The sequence below is a fragment of the Lytechinus variegatus genome, chromosome 3 (genome assembly GCF_018143015.1).
Source record: "Lytechinus variegatus isolate NC3 chromosome 3, Lvar_3.0, whole genome shotgun sequence".
Taxonomy (NCBI): domain Eukaryota; kingdom Metazoa; phylum Echinodermata; class Echinoidea; order Temnopleuroida; family Toxopneustidae; genus Lytechinus; species Lytechinus variegatus.
In genome coordinates this window covers 5,300,431-5,322,818 of record NC_054742.1, presented here as the reverse complement: position 1 = coordinate 5,322,818, position 22,388 = coordinate 5,300,431, and the positions used below count along the sequence as shown (strand labels likewise).

The window sequence follows — 22,388 nt, the reverse complement described above, 5'->3', positions numbered from 1 at the left end:
CTTAAATGGGATGTTTTATGTACAAGATTATTTATCTCATTAAACAGACACTGCGAACATCAGGAATGATAATACAAAAAGCATAGTATGATATAATATACAAATAATTTCTTCTACCCCGATAAGTTTCTCTTTCTTTCTCCCTCTTTTCTCCTCCCCCTTTTTTGCCAGCCAATGGGGGCGCCCCCCCCCCCGTAGTTACGCCACTGCCCCCCCCCCTCCCCATGCTGTGACCCACGGTACACAACTCGCACTACGAGTCATTCCGAGCTCAGTAAGAGATGTTGCGATCTGTATACGAGCTAAACTCAATCTGCATAGTAGAAATAGTGTTGTGTTTTTTTCTTCCTCTTCTTCGTGGCACTTTTCTTTCGTAGGTTTTTACCGACGCCGGAGTTGAAATCAATATAGGGACTTATCTTTTTCAAATGCACCAGTGTTGAATAAAACAAGCGCCGATGTTGGAATTGAGTAGCGGCATTTGGAATTAAAAGCAAGGCAACTCCGCGATGAAAATAATCATATCTAACACTAAAGTTTCATTAAAAATTTAGAACAAATTACGAAGATATCACAATGTTTAAGTTCAGTAATATTTTGTGAAAACACTGAAATGCAAGCATACATTTATGAGCTAGATTTAGGTACCAACTTTTGGATGCAGAGGGGGCAAATAAGATGTGTATAACTTTATGCCTACTTCCAAGGTAAATGAATATTCATTAGATGGGCTGATGATATCAAGTCCCCGTGACTTTCCCTTTTCTTACATGTCCCATGTATTACCCGAATCAAGGATAATTATTTCACATTTGCATGCATGTGTGTATGACATTTTTCCTTGTAGCAAACTAAGTTGCAGCAACAATTTAGTCAATCTTTTTTTTTCCTCTTGGAAGGCAAATTTTGAATAGCATAAAAGTATAAGTGGGGATATGACACCACCAGTCTGCTCATTGTATATCCATTAAGACGTGCATGTATAGGGCCGTTGCTGAAATAAAAATCTTAAGACTTTGAAATGTCATGACTTGGTTATTCCTTGACTACTTTGTATGGATTTTTCAGTGTATTTTTTTTCCAAATGTCATAACATTCAGATTTTAAATCCGATTATTTGATGACTGTTTTTATGGAATGCAATTGGCTGCTTGATATCGAAATCGACATTTTTTAACAAAAATTAAAAATTGACAAACTTGTTAAGCTTTAGCACAAATATAAAATTTTAATATCAAGAGATGACATTCATATCCAAAGTAAATGATATTTCAAACTTGAGTACTTAATATCCCTTATTACGTAACATACGAAGAACTATGAACCTTTTCTGTTTATGATGAAGAGATCAGATGTACATGTACATATAATAGTAAACACTTATTGACTCGATTTAATTCCTCTATACCAGGGGTTCTCAAACTACGGCCCGCTGAGCTTCTCAATCCGGCCCGCGAGACTCTGCTGGGTTTTTTTTAATCACTTTTAAGTCACAATATGAAACATAGCTCAATTATTGTGTATCCTTGTAGCCCTAACCGTAATAAAATTACGTATGGCAGTCAAATTAATTTGACTTTTAAATAAATAAAATTTAGTGGAGTCTTTTCCGTCTGTTCGATCTACTTTCTTATTAGATGACCAGCGCTGTTCTCACCATGTTTGGATCTACATACAGGTGCCAAAGTGCACTTTCCACAATGAACATTTTAAAGAACTAACTCATGCCGAAGTACCTTGACAGGGGCCGCTGAACGGTTTTCAAGGGGGGGGGGGCTGGCCATGCAAAAAAATTACAATCATATGGTAATTTTTACGTTTATGTACATGGTTCGGGAAAAAGGTGGGGGACTGAAGCCCCCCACCCGCTTCCGCGGCCCCTGGCAATTACACCTTTTGTGCCAAGGTTCAAGCAACTTTTTGCTGACAGACTGTCACTTTTCCCATATATTGAAAGTGACCAGGAGACTGACATCCTTGTTAGAGTCTACAACAGACATGCTCTATTATTCATTCTACTTTGACTACAAAACATATTGATACTTCAAGATATTATTATCTCCCCAATACCAGGTATGCATAGGTACAATCTAGATTCCTTTTAACAAAGTACTACAATTTCGTTATCATTAATATTGACTCTCGCTGTATTTTGAAATCTTTTCTAATTTTGCCTGCGTTCCATATGATTCTGTTATAAATTTGTTGGATTAATGCTCCCAAAATAAGGGCCAGATTGCACAAGAGAGCATATAGGACCCCGACTGCAAGGGTCATCGCGCTTCGCGCACATTTTTTTTCTATTTCACCCTGGCCCTTTCAGTTTTACTTGGAGTCTCATCTGGCCCTTCAAAGAAAAAGTTTGAGAATCCCTGCTCTATATTCTGAGAAATTAAATGGAATATGATTGATTTATCATGACATTGAGAGCAGAAGGCAATAGGGATAATAAAAGGCAAAGATGATAATAATGATCATAGGTGTTCATCTCGGGGATGGAGGATACATGTATATCTCACATAAGAAAGAAAGGAAAAGACAAATGGCGAATAGGATATGTTAAAATATGTCAAAATAATTTATTACTAAATTTCATTTTATTTTAAAAAGTCAGAATCTTGGCACCCTCGCTGTTTTAATTTGTCCTTTACACCATGTGTGGCCCACTAAAGAATTATACTTGCATTGCTCTCGACCCCTGTTGCACCGCAAATTGTCAACCTGCGACAATTTGTGCAAATACTGACACCACAAATTGTCACCCCTGCACAAATTGTCGTCTCGCGACAATTTGTCGCGTGGCGAAGCGAGGCGCCAATTTGTGTAAGTAAAAAGAAACCTTGAACCACCGTCGCCCATCAACATGCTCAAATTTTCTTCAACCACCAGTCTGATGAGTAGTGTATGTGCTTCCGTGTCGCTGTTTGTTGTAAGGTTGTGTGTGTTGTGTTAGAGGTGAGCGTTGTGTTGGTAAGGTTGTGTGTGTGTGTGTGCGTATTTTTATTTGTATTATTTATTGATTTTATTTATTAATTTAGCAGTAGAAGTTGGTCAAATACTCTGATCGTCTAATGCCATATGAGCTAAAGCCATATGCTCTAGTGACCGTCTGGTTAAAATTTATGTACGACTTGGTCGAATTCTTGCTTGGTCTCATGACCACTAGGTATAATTGCCGAATCGTGGAATAGCCAATTTGATACTCACCGTTTGATCTAAATGGGGGAGGCTGATATATATTTTATAGAAATTCAGTTTATTCACTTGGTCTAACAACAGTTGGACTAATTCTCTGTTTGTCTATCAACACATGGACTTAACCCATTTGGTCTACTAATAATTTGGTCCAATTTGCAATTGGTCTAATATATATTTGGTCTAATTCTCATTATCACGTTTGGAAAATGCAAGAAAAGTAATTCACCATTATTGATTTATTGCAAAAAACACCCTAAAATGAGGTGTGTAGTTTGAAGCATCAACATGATCAATGTTAAGAGAGATGCATAGAGATAGGGAGAAGGAGAGAGAGAGAAAAAGAGAGGAGGGGAGAATGTGTCATTGATGGTTGAGTAATCAATCCAGATGCCTGTTGTTCAATAGAGTGCTATTATAGTTGTATTGCGTGTAATGATTCATGCCTATGCAGTGAAAAGGAAAGTGGGGTGGCATTAACACTTTTTAATGAACCTAAAACGTGTTTTTTTTTATAACTCTTTTGTATTAGCGTGTGTTGGCAGTTGCTGCTGTATTAGGATAGTGGTGAGAAGAAATGGGGCAACGTTGTGGTGTACGTCCCTTCCTCCACAAATTGTTGCCTAAATTAGGCGACAATTTCTCTAAGGGGTAACCGTTTGTGGTGTCAGTTTTTGCACAAATGTCGCGTTGAGACAGTTTTTGCTGCATGGGGTGAAAAAAAAAATCACTCACAGAAAACAAAATTTATGTCAGTCATTTTCCAACCATTAACATCGATCGGCACCCATGACAATGATGAATATTGACTTTAAGTCAATTATATATAATGAAGTGTGACATAATGATGATAAAAATGATAATGGATTGACCTCATAAAAGAGGCAGTTGGATTTTTTAGCCTTTGGAAAGTGTTTTGCATGAATCATTACGCATGAAGGACCCGATAAAGGAATTTAAGTATGGACATGTGGAGCAAATAATAAGCAAGTGCTTGAAAGTTTAATTGGCTAAGATAAGGCATACACTGCTTTGATTGTATTCTCATAATCGCGACTGATATAAAACCAAAATCAAATGCAAGGATGCGCACTTTTTTAATTTCTTAAAAAATATGCTTTTTCTAGGCTATTTGTTTGCTTTGAGCTATATAGCATTTGTTTTATGTTTCATCATCATTAACAATGATGCGAACAAAAAGAGCTATTTCTTTTTCGATTGGAACATTATTGGTCTGCTACTGAGTAAAGTTTAATCATTTTGCGCATTACTGGATCGCTCCTAAAGTGGGAAAGACATTTCTCTCAAACAGTCTTGGTCATATTCCTCTAAGGAGTTGCCAGTGCTCTCATGTGCCCCAGGGCACATTAACAGGCCCACTAGATTTTCTTATGTATATCAATGATCTACCTGATGGCCTCCTGTCAACGACAAGGCTGTTCGCCGATGATTGCGTCATTTACACTTTTGGCACAATGACTTTCAAATCCTCCAAGACGATCTGTCAAAACTAGAAGAGTGGCAGAATAAATGGGCCATGTCCTTCTATCCAGCCAAATGTGTCATCATGCAAGTACCATCCAAGGCCAGTAAAGACTCCTGCAGAAAGAGATTACACCTTCTGTGGCCAAAAACTACAAGAAGTGTCTACATGCTCTCACCTTGGTGTAGCCTCTTGTCGAGGCCCTGTCGGCTGCTTTCCGAGCGAACATGACGAAGCAAGGGATGCAGAGCGCCGCGAGCAGGCCTATTCGCGCGCTTCGAGGAAATCCCTCGCTTCGCTCGGGAAGCAGCCGCCATGGCCTCGACAAGAGCCTAACCTTGGTGTTGAAATGGATAACAGACTACCAGAGTACTTGGTTTCCTGAGAAGGAACCTGGTCTGCTGCCAAGGAAATAAAAACAACTTTCCTACCAAACGTTGGTGAGACCAATCCTGGAATACGCCTCCCCTGCATGGGATCCCCGCTCCGTTACAAGAAGGATACCGAGAAGATAGAAGCCATTTAGAGAAAGACAGCTCGTTTCTGTATGGGGAGCTACAGACGAACCAGCACAACCATGTTACGGGTCTTAGAATGGTACTCATTGGAAGTCAGACGGAAACACAGTAGACTGAGCCTAATGTTCCAAATAATCAAAGGTCTTGTTGCAGCATCAACCAAAAAAACTTCATCCAGCAAACTACCCGCCAGACTCGAGGAAATAGCATCAAGCTCCTGCGTCTACATAAATAAAGCTTCCTCCTTCGAACTACTAAAGATTGGAACGAATTAAACATGGACACAACATTGATAAAGTCATTCTTTCAAATCCAAAATCACTCAAAAACTTAGTTAGTAAGTGACCTGCTCACACTCATCAATAAAGTTGGTGGAGTACAGCAAGTCTGCATATGCCGACAAGTAATGAATTTAAAAATACCAATGATTTTAAAATGATATCTGTACATCTGTTAGTGCGTTCTAGTTCCATATTTCACATTGGGCCTGTTATCACATTTGACCCGAAACGGGATTTGGCAGCAACATACTCAGTGTCTATGTCCAATATAATGCGGGAATTGTTTAGAAGAGTGTATACAATCCATCTTTGTCACCATCATCCTTATCATCTCTATCTACATTATTCAAAATATGAACATAACCATTCTGCTGCATGTATTATCAATTTCATGAGTTTTAATTCTAGGTTGTCATTTATTTTTCAAGCAATCTGCTTATGATGACAATCCTGTAAATTGTGAATCATACAATAATTTTATCGTAGATCATTTTTGTTTTGAATTATTATTATTCAGCCCATTTTTTTCTCTATGATTCATGCCAAAAATGAGTAATCAATATGTTACGTTTGTTATGTAACGAAAAATATAATATACGAATGTATGACAGCAGAAGAAAACAATAAATCAAAGCAAAAAGCAAATCTATCAATTAGAACACTCCGTGGTGCACAACTAAAATAAATTTGTGCGTGCAACTTAGATTTTAAATTTAATTGAACCCTTTATTGTTCATAAAGTTTTTAAAATTTGGCACATTCTTGACATAAGATAAATATATCCCCAAACATAATTCTATTAGTTTCTGCTGCATTTTTGCCATACTAACTGATATAAATTTCATTTTTTCTGCTTTTGTCAGAACTAAATTGAATTCGGTTCAGTTTTGAAAACGATATAATTTCACAAATCAGCATTTACTCTAGGAACGATTTTTCAGATGGTGCTCTGTGTCAGATATGATTATATGAACGTGGTTTAAATAGTAAAAAAAGAGAGAAAAAGTGGATAGGGTTGTGTATGTATTGGAACTTTTTACCTAATTGGCCTCTTTAGTATGTTATGGAAAAATGTTCCATATTAATTTAAAGGCATGTACTCTTCGGTTTGGCCCTTTAGAAGATGAAGTGCACCCGAGAAAAAGAGGTTTAAGATTTAAACAAATCAAATTTGCATAACCCTAAAGTTTCAACAACAATATGATCAAAATTAGATGAAAATTTTAGAAAGTCATGACTTTTACACAGTCCTTATTCATTTCTCACAACGCATTTGTATGTACAACGTGGGGTATGCAAATGTGAAAGCTGGCAATGCATTACACTATTTAAAAAGAAAAAAACCCAATTTTTTTTTGCAGATTTGACAATAAGGAAACTCTTCGTTAAATCAGAGGAGGTTACAAGAATGGCAATCTCTCAAGTTGAAGGAGCAATTAAACTTTTGAGATATTATAATTAGTATACACATTATTTCAGACGTTTGTTCCTTCATCTGGACACTAAACTGGATCTACAAATAAATATTTTTTAATCAAGCGATATCAGCTACTTCTGTATTTTGTGTTTCGATCTTTATATCCAATTTATTTTTTATATTTAAATCCGTTATAATTAGTAAAGCAGTATTATTCTCAAAACTAAATATGAATTGGTCTTCTTTATTGATGCCCATTCTTTAAACGTTCCCTCTTGGAAGGTTTTAATATACGTGTATGGTTGTGTATAGAAGTTCAAAATTGAATTGTGACTCATTGAATAGACTGATATCATTGAAGACGGAACTGATAAATTGAGAATTTCCATGATTTGTGAGCCTCCGATGAATCGCGTCCAGCAGCATCTCTGAAAGAAAAAAATAAAGATAATAATGATAATGATAGTAAACAAATAAACTAATTTCCATTTTTAAGCTTTAACTGCTGATAATGACTCTTAAGCATGTATGAATTGAAGTACCACAGTTATGATTAATAGTCGTAAAAATAATTAATGTTTCCTTGATTGATTATGTCACGTAAAAGAGAAGATAACATTATTCAAATTATTCAGTATTAGTTATCATTAACACTATTAGGTTGGTAGTTCCAACAGTTGTTTTTTATTGCGTATAAATTTATATGAGAAAATTGTTGAATAATGATGGGCATACATATACAGTAAAATAAATACCAGAACAGTGTATGAGATTAACAGGAGGGTGAATAATTTACACATTATCATAAATGAAAATGTCTTGAATGACAACAGCACTAACAGATAGTCCTTTCATCAACGAAGTTTTACGAGAAATTGCATATTCTATCATTTTCATTCAATGAATATTAAACATGGCTTGAATGAAGTATCCTAAAAAAACTGTAGTATACATCAATCCTGTATCATATTGATTACTGCAGTACAGTCTGGGCATCGTCAACAAAGAAACACCTCTTAAGATTACAAAGATGTCAAAATAATACAATGGTACAGTAAATGTTTAAATATAATATTCGCAGTATTCTAATAATGGTGATAGTATTAGGAGAAGTAGTAGTAGTAGCAGTAGTAGTAGTAGTAGTAGTAGTAGTAGTAGTAGTAGTAGTAGTAGTAGTAGTAGTAGTAGTAGTAGTAGTAGTAGTAGTAGTATAGTAGTAGTAGTATAGTAGCAGTAGTAGTAGTAGTAGTAGTAGTAGTAGTAGTAGTAGTAGTAGTAGTAGTAGTAGTATAGTAGTAGTAGTAGTAGCAGCAGTAGTAGTAGTAGTAGCAGCAATAGTATAGTTGTAGTATAGCAATAGTAGTGTTCCATCCCACGAGTGGTGAATAAATAAATAAATGAATAAATTAATAAAGAATGAAAGAAAGAGAGAAAGAAAGAAAATAAGAAAATAAAAATTAAACAGTAGTAGTAGTAGTAATAGTAGTAGTAAGATAGAAGTAATAGTGTTCCATCCCACAAGTGGTGAATAAATAAATGAATGAATAAATTAATAAATAATGAAAGAAAGAAAGAAAGAAAGAAAAAAGGAAGAAAATAGAAAGAAAGACAATAAAAATAAACAGACGTAGTAGTAGTAGTATAGCACTAGTAGTATTCAATCCCACGAGTATTGAATAAATGAAGAAAGAGAGAAAACAGAGAAAGGAAAAAAATAAACAGTAGTATTAGTAGCAGTACTAGTAGTGTCCCATCCCACGAGTGGTAAATAATAAATAAATAAATGACTGAATAAATGAAAAAAGAATTAATAAAATAAGAAAGAAAGAATGAAAGAAAATAAGTAACAAAGAAAATAAAAATTAAACAATAGTAGTAGTAGTAGTAGTAGTACTTGTTGTAGTATAAGTAGTAGTACATGTAGTGGTAGTAGTATGTGGTAGTAGTGTTAGTAGTGGTAGAAGGGGAAGTAGCGGTAGAAGTGGTAGTAGTGATGGTAGTGGTAGTAGTGTAGTAGTGGTAGTAGTGTTAGTAGTACTACTACTACTAGTAGTAGTAGTAGTAGTAGTAGTAGTAGTAGTAGTAGTAGTAGTAGTAGTAGTAGTAGTAGTAGGGGGAGGTGGAATAGTGGTGGTTGTACAGTGCGTCCCAGAATAAACGAAACCGAGATTTAGCGATCATTTATCATAACTTAATCATAAATAGAATAGGCAAATGACCTACCAATTTAAAGCTTAGAATCTCCTCTTTCATCTGATATTACTTAGGTTATTTCTTATTCACGCATGAGTGAGCAAAAACCATTTGAAGAAAGGATACCAAAAACTCATTTGGCGGGGGCTATCTGGGTTTCAAAAAGAAAACCACATTTCTAAAAAGTTCAATATCTGTTCTTTAATTTGGTACCAAAATTACAAAAAATGGTCAAGAAATAAAAAAGTTCTGTTCATTTGAAATAAGGCTTGTATTTCCATAATTTCATGAGATAAACGTGTTTTCACCGGTTTCCCACAGAAGCTTTCGCATGGTGAACAAAAGATTTAATGCATGGCTGATCGTCAACAAAACAGAGTGTCGAGAGAGTTTGAAAGCCATCCTGGAGAACCTCTTCATTTTATGAAATTATTGAAATTCAAGCCTTATTTCAAATGACCAGAACTTTGTTATTTTGTGACCATTTTCTGTAATTTAGGTATCAAATTAAAGAGGAGATATTGAACTTTTCAAAAATGTGGTTTTCTTTTTGAAACCCAGATACCCCCCGCCAAATGAGTTTTTGATATCCTTTCTTCCAATTGCATTTGCTCACTCATGCGTGAATGAGAAATAATCTAAGTAATATCAGATGAAAGAGGAGATTCTAAGCTTTAAATTGGTAGGTCATTTGTCTATTTTATTTATGATTAAGTAATGATAAATGATCGCTAAATCTCGGTTTCGTTTTTTCTGGGACGCACTGTATAGTAGTAGTGGTAGTAGTAGTAGTAGTAGTAGTAGTAGTAGTAGTAGTAGTAGTAGTAGTAGTAGTAGTAGTAGTAGTGGTAGTAGTAGTGGTAGTAGTAGTGGTAGTAGTAGTAGTAGTAGTAGTAGTAGTAGTAGTAGTAGTAGTAGTAGTGGTAGTAGTAGTAGTGGTAGTAGTAGTAGTAGTAGTGGTAGTAGTAATGGTAGTAGTGTTAGTAGTAGTAGTAGTAGTGGTAGTAGTAGTGGTAGTAGTGGTAGTAGTAGTAGTAGTAGTAGTAGTAGTGGTAGTAGTAGTAGTAGTAGTAGTAGTAGTAGTAGTAGTAGTAAAATTATTTCAAAACTCAATATTTTATAGGGGACCATTAATTTGGAATACTTTATCGAAGGAACTTAAGGATAGTTGCTCTCTTAATGTTTTTAGGAAAAATTGTAAATATGAAATCCTCACTACTTATTCATTTTTTTACGTAATTATTATTCTGATTGTTTGTTTGGGTTCGTAGGGTAATTCTTTCCCCTTTTCTACTTTATTTGTTCAAATAATGTATTATTTTATTTGGGTCGGCCGTACAAAAGGTTAACTTCTTTTTGGCTGCTACACTTTCAGTATAATACTTCATTTATGTCTATGTCGATCTGATTTATTTCATGTTTGTACTATTTATATTGTTTTTATACTGAGAAAAATAAATTGAATTGAATTAAAAATAAATTGAATTAAGATCTTATCTTTGAAACACCGTTTAAAACAATAAATTTTGTTCATGCTTGAGCGAGCACTGGACATTTTTGTCGGGGGTTCAAAATGAGGCTTGCGCCAAAATGGCAGAAATGGGAAATTTGATGATTAGACTTTCGGCTAATCAGCAGACTTTCTCTTAATCTTTTAATTATTCAATTCAATTCAATATATTATCTTTGCCATATTTTTTCAATTATGCTGTCAAATTTCATTTACAAATTTATTTATTTACCTGAATGATATTGGTTTTCATTTGAACTTCTTTTACCTTTGAACTTTCCTTCATAAGTAAGAAAAGAAGAGACTTTTTGTCAACCCAAATAGGAAGATTTGCATGATTAATTAGGAGAATTTGTAATTATTCAAATCCTTTTATTATGTGAATCAAATTATGTTATGGTACCTATAAAAGACATGAATCCTATTTTCAAGGGGTTATTGAATCCTTCAACAAGTTTAATTATGTGCTTGATAGGACAAACAGGAAAGGATTTATGTCTTTCTATGGCGATTGTGTATTGAGTCAATTTTGTAAGGAGCAAGATATGGCAGATCGGGTAAAATGTATTAAAAAGTTGTGAAGCGAGGAAGCAAAAATTTCCACTTTTTAATTAAAAGATCCATTTTGACATAATATTCAGAAAATGATATCATATTTCACTTTCTATGTTTTCTGTTATTTTCCTTTACACTTTTTTCCCTTGGTCATTATTTTTTATTTGGGGGGACCCAAGCCCCCCCCCCCCTCAGTATGCCACTGTTTGTAGCACACAATGAAAGGATTTGAAAAAAAAAACATGCTCTCCCATACTTTGGTAAAAAATATAAGTTCTTGCCTCAATTAGGAATATTCAAAGCTAAAAGAGAACATATTAAAAGTGAACAACAACAGAACTATTCAAGCAAATAAGTAGATTTGGAAGTGAATTTTAACCGCATAATTCGAAAATTATGGCAAAGATAATGAAAAGGTTCAGAGGAAGTCTGCTGATTAGCGAGAAGTCCGATCATCATATTTATCATTTTATGCCATTTTGGCGCAAGCCTCCTTTTTTACCCCAGACAAAAACATTCCGTGTTCGCTCAAGCATGAACGAAACTAAATTATTTTAATGGCATTTGAAGGATAAGACTCAGGAGCACGTATTGACACCAAATTATAGAAATCATAATTTGAAACAAAAATTTTTATAGACTTTTCAAATCTGTCCCGTTTTTTTTTTATACGCACTGTAGTGTTGGTGGTGGTGGTAGTAGTTAGGGGCAGATCCATGATTTTTCTAGGGGGGGGGGCACAATTTTTTCAAAGGTAAAATTTGACAAGCAAAAACGGCATTTTTACATTACACATTTTAACTGTGCCTCTCAAAGGGAAAGAGAAACGGGCAGGCTGTGCCACCCCCCCCCCCTCCTTGGATCCGCCAGTGGTAGTATAGTGGTTTGGTTTAATAGAAATTATGATATAACATGTTAGCTGCCTACATCAAACATTCAGATAGCCAAAGATTTTTGTCAATCTACTCACCTCAATGATGACCTTCTAAGTCTAACACTTCTTCGTCCTGAAGTATCACGTGTCCTACTAAGGTACATCATTAACAATGCACCTAGTCCAAATAGTCCGAAGACACCAAGAAGAGCACCCATTATAGTCACAATGCTACCTGATTTCTTGGATGTGTTCATATGTCCACTTCCCTTTTTGTCTTCCTCTGCAGGTCCATTTCCTTTTGTTTTATCAGGGAATCTACCAGGTATTACCCCTGGTTTAATACCATTTCCTGGACCTCCATTGTTTGGTCTTCCCCTGCCAGCATTAACTCCAATATGACCGCGAGATCCAGGAGGATTTGGTGTCAATGGTGGGGTTCCAAACTGAGGTCCTTGAGGATATTGTGGCCCACCGGAGTAATCAGGAATCTGCGTTCCTTGAAATCCATATCCAGGATCCCTTCCAACGTTTGGCCTTCCACCACCACCAGTTCCAGTTTCTGTTCTAGGGCCGAACCCTCTATCACTTCCTGGTCCAAATCCTGGTCTTGGATTAAAATTTGGTCTACCACCCTGTCCACCCCTGTTTGGCGGGCTTTCTGTCGTGGTTGGTGCACCAAATCCTGGCCTTGGTTTAAAGGCTCCAGGTCCGAACCCTCTGTGGCCAATGCCATATCCAGGATTTGGTCTTTGTCCTCTTCCACCGAGGCCTGGCTGGATCGGATATCCTACATTAGGTACAATTGGGCCTTGTGGTGGTTTTGGCGCAGTTGTTGGAACTGTATTCAAAGACATAATTATTTTGTACAATATAAATATATATTAAACCAGATTACAAGAAGTAAATATTCCGAATCGGAAATTCAATGATGGAAAATAAAATAGACGCCTTTGAAATTGTGGACTTATCTCAAATTGGGCCGGATATCAGGGATAAAAAGGAAAACACACGGCGATGTCCCGAAGCTCATGAATCTTACACGGAAAGAATTGTTAATATCAATAAAGAAACCCAAACTTTCATATTACAGCCGTATACCAGAAGACACAAATCTGTGCAAAGCGGGAATCTTTTTTTTCCTATCCATTTGCAAGGAAGATTGAGTAAAGTGCATGCCTGACATATTTTCAACTGGCGGTTTCAAATGTGGTTCAAATGGATTTTGTTTGCTGTTACTCCATCTCATTTAAACCTTGATACACTGAGAAATTATACATGTAGGACTACAGCTTTGTGGTTTGGTTGTTAAGCCCAGGGGGCCACTTACATTGGCGAGTGGATACCATGCGCGACCAAAAAAACACGTAAAAAGGATGTCTTTTTCACGATAGGGCACGTTACGTACGTAACGTGATAAGGGTGTCAAAAACACAATAATAATGAAAAAAGGGTATCTATTTCACTAGGAAAATTACGTGTTTAGGGTCTAATTTGAGGAGATGATAAAACAAAATTAAAATGTTTTATAAAGGATATCCTTTTTGCCCCAGCACTACGTGTTTAGAGTCCGATTTGCGCGAGGTGTAAAAGGTGGGGTCGTACTAAACCAAATAAGGTAAAGCCGACGACCGAAGAACCCGTAACAATAAAACATTCCTGTACTTGTTTAGGGGTTCATTTCAGGGAAGTTTGCCAAGAGTATCGTTTTGTTTCCAATACTTGTTAAGGGTAGGGTTTCACATGCCAATACTTGTTAAGGGGTGTATTTTCAGAATATGGAAATTACGTGTTTAGGGTGCTTTTCGATACCTCCTGGTCGCGCATGGTATCCACTTGTGAATGGAAGTGGCCCCCCCGGGTTGTTAAGGCACCGCCGCGGCGTTCTTGGCTGGGGCAGCTATATTTTTTTTTCGACCTCACCAAGGATTAAAAAAACCCCGGGAGAATAGCTCGATCTAGTGACAGCATATATTCCATCAGTTTGAAATCGTCTTGTCTGAGGTATGAACATTTAATTATTGATTCATTGATATGCGCTGATAGAGTTATTCTCCAAGCTTGCATGCGCAACTGAATATGAGACAATCTCCATGCAGGACGTCAATTTCAGTACCGCCGAGTCGCTGGGTGAAGAATGAAACAGAGATTTTAAAAAAAAAATATGTATGCCCATGAACAGACGTGTTTTTGACGACTTATTCATAAACGAAATTTGAATTCTCTTTTTTTTTTGGTCACATCGTAGGCACTGACGAAGAGTGTGACCTTACCTTCATTTTTGAGAGCTATACTCCTTTTAAAATCTACAATTTTATTTCATTTCTACGGCATATTCTAAACTATTTGTGATTAAATATACATATATATATATAGGTATATAGGTGGGGGAGAGAGTGTGTGTGTGTTTGTGTGTAAGAAATAAATAATGAGAACAATGGTAGGCGTAGCTTAAATCAAGGTTCCCCAGAGCCATCAACCCTTTGGACAAATTGGTGATGCCTACAAACAATGTCTCTTTCGGGAATCGAACCAGGGCCCCCAGCTTGGAACGCCGGTGCCTTAACCAATAGACCACAGATACGGTTTAGTGGTTAGGGCGATCCCGATCCGATTGACCGTCAGATAAACAGATTTTCGATACTATACCAATTTTAATTTTCTTTGTCAGGTGTAAAGGTGGGATTTGAACAACGAAAAGCCGCCATGCCCCAGCTGGATCAAAGCTATTGCCTAGATACAGTACATGTATGGGAGAAATGATACAAATGTGAGAATTTATACATGTACAACAGCTTTGGTAAATCTTGTATCTAAATATGTGAAAGAAATGAATGAAGACAACAATGATTAAATCAAGGTTCCCCAGAGCTATCTGCACTTTGGAAAAATTGATAGATTCGAAAATCTTGTTTATCTAACGGTCAATCGGATCGGGATCGCCCTAACCACTAACCCCGTCTCTGTGGTCTAGTGGTTAAGGCACCGATGATTCAAGCGGGGGGGGCTAGGTTCGATTCCCAGCATATATATCACATAGCATACCTTTTTCACATTTCTGGCCGACTCTCTTCCAGCCGTAACAGCACTTGTATTGCGTTATATAATTCAACCTAGAAGTGATCTTGTATATTGGTTGATATGATACTCTGCAATGAACAGTAAAAAAAAAAAAAAAAAAAGCGTTAATGGACAAGCTCGTTTTGGCGGACGACAAAGAAAGGCAGGCAACTTTACTGGAGGTAGGAAACATGGTATACTTAGGACAAGAGAGACGGACGTGCCTTTTTATATTCATGGGTTTCATAATTCTTATACTCCCGAGCAAATGATAATTAACAAAGATTGTGTTGTTTCAGTTGCTCTCCGATGACATGATTTAACAGATTCTCCACCCGCCTTCTACTGAAAAAAGGTTCCCAATTCATTAAGATAATTTTCCGTGATACGTACTAAAACACTACCTAAATACAGTACTTGCATTACGCAGTTGTGTTTCCTAGATACCGTAAATTAAGTGTTATTATAGCAAACGAGCAGCCGTAGGATAATGAAAACTGCCTGTTTGGTGCGATTTTTTTCTTTGTAGTCCAGACATGCCAGAAATGACTGGCTTTTTTTTTACCATTTTAGACAAAAATAAAGAATAGAACATAACATTTTAATAAACATGTTTCGAGGTGTCGCACCTCATCCTCAGCCTGAAAATTATAAACAGTCATTGGTATTTATACAGTTAGGATGTCAAGAAAAAAATTCAAGAATGTAGTCACACAAGATTACAAGGTGTGAATTCAATTGTTAAATGGAATGAAGTTAAAAAAAAAATTACAATGTCTATGGATTTATCAGATGGGTCGGTTAAATTAAATGGATAACATTATTTACCATTTTAATGTTAAATTCTCCAAAACAAACAATTTTCCACTTACTTATAGACCATACAGGCAGAGGTATGATGATGAAACGAGCATTCACCGCTGTACGGAACTATTCTGCTTTGCATCGTTGATGTAACAATCGTATCTGACTGACTGAAAGTAAAAAAAATATATATATAAATATATAATATATATATATATATATATATATATATATATATATATACATATATATATATACATACATAATCGCTCTCTTCCTGAACTTAATCATTTTACCTCATGGAAAAATGAAATTTTTACCATATAAATGGTCCTTTATATCCACACAAAATCATCATATGTATTTATTCCTAAAACCGGATGTTTTATTTACATAAACGTGCCCTTTAGATGTGGGACTCCTTTTCAAGAGACAGTAAAAATAGATCTAAAAGTTCAACTTAGATGAAAACTCCAATATGGTATGTAATCAATTGTAATAGGGTATTATTTCCAATATTGTTTTGTATTTAGTCTTGAGTTCTCCACAATTTTGCTTTGGAAATTATATAGCAAATGTCTTTCTCTGTTACTCCGCCAGTGTTCTTACACTTCTATTCCATTTTATGTATTGTGTTCTTCTATATTGACATACTTCATTGACAAAAATGATTTCAGTTGTCTTAAATATTTTGAGGCACATCTTTCACACAGCGTCACATTTCTAACCTTCATTTACTTTTGATGTGTTAAGCGCTATATAAATGCGGAATAATATTATTACTATTATTATTATTGGTCCTGATGCCTTCAAGCATTGACCTTGCCTTGAATTGGCCCTCACCTTGGTGATCTTAACATTGGGAGGTTAGTCCATAGTAGACATGAATGTCATTTGAAAGATAAAAACAGCTATATTGGGGGATGCACAAAAACGAATTTTTGATGTCATCCAACTTGATTTTTTACATCATTCACGACTAAAAGTAATTTCTCAACTTAGATCCATCAGTACTTTTGGAAAATTGATATCATTCAAGAAAGTCACAGAGAATGTACGATTGACAGGTGATTTGATCTAAACTCTTAGATCCATAATCCATATCTTAATCTGCAAAGTCGCTATTCTAAATGTGTTATTACTATCGATTTATTCCTTTTTTTTGTTAAACAATCAAGTTCATAAAATATGACCCCACTAACATTATTTAAGAAGTACGCCTAAAAACAGCAGTTTGTCCGCTTCCATTTTACTTTATTCTCATTTTCTTGTATTTTGGTCATCTTTAAAAACTCCTTATAACGTATAAGGGAAACCAATTAAGATGTCACCATCCCTGAGGTATCTCACAATGATAACTCTCTTCCTGGAAACGCTACTTTTATCCTGTCTAGACGAGAATATAGGATATGATTTATCTCTTCAAATGTGTCCCAAAAATATGATTACGACATATTGGACTACATGAATAAATACAGCAATATTATTTGCAACTTTTTCTTCTTTAAAGGAGAGCGATACCCTAGAAACAATTAAAAATAAATGAATGTATGATAATGAAATTACAAAAATGAATGAATAACAAGAAAGCTATTAGCATCTGAATATTACTATCATGAATACTATGGACACCCTGACATTGTAAATGCGACCATGATCCTGTGACGTCATGCATGTAGAATCATCTCATCAGCTGTTCTTTTTAATGAGAGGCCGTGTTATCCAGGTGTGTAATACAAGCTTCATTACATCGTTACCTTTGTATGATTTTTTTTTAAATATTAATATTAGAATGGGCTAAAGATATGTTTATCCAAAAGGGAGGATTGTTCATAAGTATTATCTTACTCGCTTTTATGGGCATGATCATGATGGGAGAATCTCCGTTTCATAAGTTTTCTCGACATTCATATTGACCTTTATTATGGTTTGCCAATACATAACATACTCAACATATTCGTTGTTTTCATCTTTGATTTTTCTGCTTTCACAAAATTAAATCAATTCTGTCATAAGTATGTTCTGTAGAATATACAGCTACACACGCAATCACGGAGAAATTATCTAATGAGTGACTCGAATACATGTTAAAACAGATAACGCCGGTATTTGCTTATGATCTTTCAATGTAGGTCATGTGAGCTTGAGCTTAGAGTGTTGTATGTGGAAACTGCAATATGAAACTGAAAATGAGTCAAAAGCATGTGAAGGGAGTAATCAGTTGACATACTCAATTTTACAAAGAAAAAAGAAGAGTTTACACGCATTGTGATCATACCTAAGCATAAAAGACTACCAAAGAAAAACAGACTTTAGATACAGAAGGAGAGCAGCATGAATGATGAGTATGTTCCATTCCAAACTGAGTGCTATGCCTTTCATTGTTTTTAAATGATGAAACATCCAATACTTTTTAAGAATGAAAAGGAAACGCCAAGTCACATTCGCTGTTGATGAGGTAGCAAATGTTTCTTATTTACGAAAAGAGCATCTGTTTAACTTTGACGTTAGGGGTCTGAGCTATATGGTTTGGGAAAGTATGTACGCTTGTGTGTACACAATCAAAGGTTTATCTATCCCTGGCAAACTACAAACGGTTCTCTTACTAGCGATTGCCTCTAGGAAGTTCATTATTGGATACTCCAATGGCCGAGAGGAGTATGATTGTCTTTTAGGCAAGCAACCAGATATCCTTCTTCACGATTGTAGCTTTTCGATTGTCTGAGAAATTATGTTTGATAAAAGTATTAATATATGTTGGAATACATGAGGGAAGGAGACGGGGTTTATATTTTAATACCAGGTTGATTGGCCGAGAAGCACTGTTTCTATGGTAACTGTTGGATAACAGAATGAAACACTCTCTAGCTCATCCAAAATAATTCATGATATATCAAAATTTCAGTATACCTTCATTAAAATCAATGACATGATTCAAAATAAAAAATGACAATTCAACAAAATGGTCAACATATTAAATCGTATATCTTGGTTATATTTGTTATACATGGCATCATAATAGTATAGTGATCAGAGCATTCTGAAATCGCCAAAAAGATACTTTGATTGATATGTTTTACAGATATATGCCTACATTTCGTTTTTTCGAAGTGCAAACCTAAATCCCAATAATACAGTGCACAAGGTGTTAACGCTAGATTTTCTCTGTGTCAAATAGATCGCACTATGATATGAATTTAATCTTGGCTCACGTATGATTCATGATGTGTCAGAAATTGAGGCAGCAAATGGGGTCTGTTATAATCTACTTGATGATCAGTCAAATTATAATGTCATCCTTACAAAATGGTCAAACAGATGTTATATTAACATATGCCAAAATTGCATACAGAAAACCTCACTGGGTGTACTCAATAACCCAGTCAATGAAAATAATCAAAAATTATCTTAAAAATCTTAAGATTTGTATTTCTGTGATTTATGTTAATGATGTCATTGTAACAAGAAAACAAAAATGTATTCGATGATATTTTTTTACGAAGGGGACTGGTAAAATGAAAAGGTGTGGAACAATTGACCTCTTCCACTGGAAGAGGGCTATGGATTTGATTGACATCTGTAAAACATATCAATCAAAGTATCTTTTTGGCGATTTCAGAATGCTCTGAAGAGGGCAGTGAAGATGATCATGGTAACTCATTATAGGTATATGCACCCCCCCCCTATTTAATGTGTATCGATTTAAATTAATCTTTCCTATGCTATGTTACATGCCCACCTATATTTGATTGTGCATATTACGTTATTTTACCTTTATCATTGATGGAATGTGGATCAGCTAATTTTGACATTTATTTCTATGTTCATAATTGTGACTGTTCATAATGATGTTCGTTTATATATTATGTGCTCTCATATCTCTAAGGAATGCTATTATTTGCAATGCATATTACTATAGGCTATTCTTGAACATAAGAGTTGATTTTGTGGATCACCATGGCACCACCCCCTCCCTACACACTTAGTGGACCAATTTTTTAATACCTGGTAACATCCAAATTCATCATACATGAAAATATAATGTATCAATTCCAATATTCATGTTCAGCTCTGCTAATGATAAATTTCGTTTGTTGATTCAATCAATAATAATTGGCAGGCAGTCCTGCCTCGTTCCCACGTCGTGTTCCGTTACGAACGTCATCGTTTTGAGAGTGCATTATATAGCTCCTTCTTGAATGAAAAATTGAAAATACACTGCACTACCGAAGGAGCTATAAATCTCAAAAGGTATAAATCCCACTCCAAAATGGCTAATCGTCTCACACTGAGAGGAGCGTGATTTAGGACAAGATTAGCTCTTTTGCATTTAGAGTGTAGCTGATCGCTAAAAATGTCGAACCTTTCAAAAAAAAAATTCTACCATCAATGCGATTGCCACAAATGATCTGATACGATCTGATCCGGGGATCTGATACGAGCACGGTTTCAATCGTGACAGTGTGAACTAGGTATTTTGAATAGAGGACTCTATGGACATGATGAATGAGATTGTTATACGGGTGAAGCTACATGGAGTTGGAGTATACATGTCTTGAAATTATCCAATTAATATAAAGGATTAAAGTTTCATCGGTGCTGTAATATGAATCCAATAGACGATATGGCTATGTAGGGATGATTGGTGTAAAGCAATTGTTAAATACAACTTGCCCTCGGATGGTACAAGAATTTTATAATCGTGAATCCATGTGACATTGTGTGTCTATTGAGCATTATTTTTTTTTGCGAAAGGGCCTGCTCCCCTCCTCCAATATAATAGAAAGAAATAACGTTTATATAGATAGATTCGTAAAACGGTATTTTGTCACCACTTAAGATAACTTACTATTATGAAAAAAAAATGGTGAAAGAATGCAAGAAAATGAAATATCTCGATTTACTCTAAATAAAGCTGAAATAAATTTTGCAAGAGAAACCTTCAAATACTGAGTAATGACGCCAGATCAAAACGTACATATTTTTTATTGGAATGTTAAGCTCTATCCACGTAATTTTGCAAAGCCTGAAATAACTAAAGACTCATTACCATCCAAGTGAAAACTAAATAGAGGTTGAAATTCAATGAGAAGGGATATTGAATTAGGAAGTGTGGAAGGAGTTGTTCACCGATAATAGCAAACCCTACCCAACAGACTCTCCATTTGCCTCTGTATTATGTCTGACTGTATTTAGTACTTGGCAAATGCATTATTGTACCGAGACCATAGATTCCCGCTACCTAATGTAGAGGAAATAAACTTGTATATAAAAAAATGTACAGTTTAAACTTCACTCCTTACTTTCCGACTTTCTATAGAGCATAAAATGTAATGTTGATGTTTTCCCTCATTGTCTTATTATTCAGTTAATAGGCCTATATTCATCAACATATTTATATAAAAACATTTGAACAATTCTATTTATAGATATATACTGCATGCGAAAGGATGACTGGCAGGATTCATTATTCTCAATTAACGATTTTAACCAATTTTGTTCAAACCTTGACAATGTTATACATTCATGCCAATTCTATAGAGGCCTGTAAGGATTACACAGGCCTAAGCTGCCCCCTCTCTCTCTTTCTCTTGATCTCTCCCTCTTTCTATCTCTCACTGAATTGAAATAAAAGTGAATTATTCACACCGTGACGCAAACACTCACATCAGACATACATATTTATTATCATTATTGATTAATAAAAATATGTTTTAAGAGAGCTCAATATTAACACGAAAAAACACCAAACAACCCATTGGCAGTCCAGTGTTGCTGTGAAATTTGTACTGAATCACTAAAGTGTATCAAATATTTATTAAGCTTAACAACCCAGATTCTTTCCCAATACAAGAGGCTAGAAAGACTTACCTGACCAAATGAGTACATACTCCTTGACCAGCTGGATCAATCTCATTTTGTCCGATAACTTGATGGTCTATCAATGATAAGGTCAGCAGCATTATTATTACAAAATTAATAGAAAATTCATGTTTTTGAAACATGTTCTGAGATGTTACATGCCACATCATTGCCAATGATTCAAAGTTCCAGGTATATCGGTCTCGTATGCAGCTACCCATGTAGGTATGAAGTATTCGATGCCCATAATTGATCCCATAAAAATATAAATATCATCATGGTAACAGTGCGAGTTTGGGGGTAACAATCCAATAAACTTGATACATTCACAATCAGCAAATTATTACAACTATTCACCAAGACTCGTTTGATTGAAGAAGTGAGAGGATACACGTTTCACACAAGTCAACCGATAGGGGGCAATGGAGTATAGGAAAGGAAAGGGAGTGTACTATGTGTCGATAGAAATTATCTGACTATAATATCCTCGCTTTCGGTCATATTATGACGAATCATAGACAAGCCAACTCTTATAGGGGCGAATGAAGGATTCTTACCTATTCCTTTGGTAGAAGACATGTACCCCCATTTGGAGATTGTATTATAAAATGTAATCAATTGGGTGATCGATTTACA

At 35.4% G+C, this 22,388-nt stretch overlaps 1 protein-coding gene across 2 annotated transcripts; it reads right to left on the bottom strand.

Moving 5' to 3' along the window:
* Positions 1-214: 214 nt before the first annotated feature.
* On the bottom strand, positions 215-22,247 carry LOC121410060. 2 transcript variants are annotated; one of them, XR_005969268.1, is made up of 6 exons: positions 21,762-22,247; positions 15,959-16,060; positions 15,072-15,175; positions 12,123-12,867; positions 5,016-7,322; positions 215-4,869 (listed from the first exon to the last, which is right to left on the bottom strand). XR_005969268.1 is itself a non-coding variant. In XM_041601909.1 (5 exons), exons 1-5 carry the CDS (start codon positions 21,971-21,973, stop codon positions 7,247-7,249), a joined length of 1,239 nt encoding a protein of 412 aa, XP_041457843.1. In that variant the 5' UTR covers positions 21,974-22,247; the 3' UTR covers positions 215-7,246. The 2 variants fall into 2 exon arrangements, 1 of the variants encoding a protein (XP_041457843.1); XM_041601909.1 differs by having other exon boundaries at positions 215-7,322.
* Between the last annotated feature and the right edge of the window lie 141 nt (positions 22,248-22,388).